General features: G+C 37.7%; 1 protein-coding gene across 1 annotated transcript; it reads left to right on the top strand.

Annotated features, from left to right (window-relative positions):
- Positions 1–237: 237 nt before the first annotated feature.
- Positions 238–795, top strand: LOC120251874 (DNA-directed RNA polymerase subunit beta''-like). Its single transcript, XM_039260525.1, has one exon. The coding sequence runs from the start codon at positions 238–240 to the stop codon at positions 793–795; it is 558 nt and encodes a 185-aa protein (XP_039116459.1).
- Positions 796–2,408: the final 1,613 nt, after the last annotated feature.

Here is a 2,408-nt window from a genome sequence, read left to right as displayed (position 1 = left end):
CATGGGAATTCGGGAATTCTGATACCGGAAAAATTGGCGAGACTCGAATTTCTATGTGAATCAAGATTAGGGGAAAGAAGTTTTTCGAATCATTGACTTAGGCCCATTGTTGAATCCTATTAAGCATAATATAGGGGGTATTTATGACGGAACAGGGCTGATCTGGTCTTTTACAATAAAGTGATAGATGGAACTGCTATGAAACGACTTATTAGCAGATTAATAGATCATTTCGGAATGGGATATACATCACATATCCTGGATCAATCGAAGATTCTGGGTTTCCAGCAAGCCACTGCTACGTCTATTTCATTGGGGATTGATGATCTTTTAACAATACCTTCTAAGGAATGGTTGGTCCAAGACACCGAACAACAACGTTTTATTTTGGAAAAACACTATCATTATGCGAATGTACACGCGGTAGAAAAATTACGTCAATCCATTGAGATATGGTATGCTACAAGTGAATATTTGAGACAAGAAATGAATCCTAATTTTCGTATGACTGATCCTTCTAATCCAGTCCATTTAATGTCCTTTTCAGGAGCTCGAGGAAATGCATCTCAGGTACACCAATTAGTGGGTATGAGAGGATTAATGTCAGATCCCCAAGGACAAATGATTGATTTACCCATTCAAAGCAATTTACGCGAAGGACTTTCTTTGACGGAATATATAATTTCCTGCTACGGAGCCCGCAAAGGCGTTGTAGATACTGCTGTACGAACATCAGATGCTGGATACCTCACGCGTAGACTTGTTGAAGTAGTTCAACAGATTATTGTACATTAAATAGATTTTTGGTACTATCTCGAAGTATTTCCGTTAATCCTCAAAAAGGATGACTACAAATTTTTGTTGACTCGAGGCTCTCATTCTTCTAGCGATATTGGGGCCTCTCCTCTCACCTAGAGTGCCCCATTCGATCATTTTAGTGTAGCTACTTATCTTCTCATGTTTCCATGTTTAGAGTTGTATTTTCTTTCATGAATTATTGGACTTGTGTCGGGTTTAATTAGTAAGGGGACGTTCCTACTAAACTAACATATTGGTTTGTTTATTTGTAGTGTTTTCCTTATGCATTTTTAGTTCTTTATGTTGGTTATTGTTGTGGAATTTTGAGCTCACACATGTGCTTCCACTTCATCTCAAAGATCATGTGGTTGCTTGAGTTTAAAAAGCATCTGAGAGCTATAACATCACTCTCCATGTCAACAATTTTTCCTTGGATTTACCATCATATTTGTACATTGAGGATAATGCACTGTTCAAGTATGGGGAGGTTTTTACATGTACATTTGTTATGATGAGTGCTTAGCTAAGGATGATATATGATTACTTTGATAGAAATTCTCAAACCTAGGGTGACATGCGTAGTTGGTTTGCATCTCTAGGGTGAAAAGTGGAGACTCACTCTTACTTTAAAGACCTAAAGTTTCATCACTTTTGCCCTAATTGTGGAGACCATTTGTTCTGGAAGAAAACCTACGTGGTAGAACTAAGTTGTATTTTCAAACAAGAAATGATTGTCAAAGTCAGATTCCTTTTTGGAATGCCCTACCGATCATATTTGAATTTGTTTGTGTGAAAAAAACAAAAGAACACAATGGTAGAAAAGAGCTATCACCTTAGAAGTGTCGTGTGACTTGTTTAATTTTTGGTATTACAAATGTACATTTGATGACCTACCAAGAGAAGGCTATCTACTGTGATATATGAAGCTACTACCCCAACCATTGTTAGTTGAAATAAGGTCCAGTTTTGCTGGTTGATTCCTTGAGACCATGGGGCACTCAATTTAAGGTTTGCACACACAAAAGTTCTTTTGGAAGTAAGAGTGTATCCTTTTGTTGAGCATTCTTGTTCTTCTTCTAACCCATGTTGTCCCTCTATGCTTAAGAATTTTTCTATTCTCTTGAGATTATAAATGATGCACTCATCTTTTTCTTTTATTAAGCAATGTGAGAGTGCTTGAGGACAAAGAAATGATTCAAGGTGGGAGTATTTAATGAATGAAATTCATATCATGTTTTTCTTTCTCCCAATCAATACTTTTGCTTGTCTTTGAGCACCTTTTTGTATATATTCGATGCTACTTTGCGTGTTTTTGTTCATGCTACGGGATAGTAGGTCTCAAAGCAATTAGGAGTGAATTCAAAGACAAAAGCGAGAATAGAATGAAGAATCTTTTTAAGTGTCCAAGCCAAACAAAGGGCGAGGGCATGGTGCGTGCTCTGTCCCCATGATTATCACTGGTTGAAATTGGCTTGGAAAACTTATCAAGCAAGGTCTTTGCTTCTATGATGAGAAGCTGCTCAAGGCACGGTTGTGTCACATCCCCATGATTTTCCTAGAATCGAAGCACCATCCGCTAACCGGGATCTTGCTTGCAGGTCCTACTCAAG

Source organism: Dioscorea cayenensis, chromosome 20 (assembly GCF_009730915.1).
Source record: "Dioscorea cayenensis subsp. rotundata cultivar TDr96_F1 chromosome 20, TDr96_F1_v2_PseudoChromosome.rev07_lg8_w22 25.fasta, whole genome shotgun sequence".
Classification (NCBI taxonomy): domain Eukaryota; kingdom Viridiplantae; phylum Streptophyta; class Magnoliopsida; order Dioscoreales; family Dioscoreaceae; genus Dioscorea; species Dioscorea cayenensis.
This window is presented reverse-complemented; position numbering and strand designations above follow the sequence as displayed.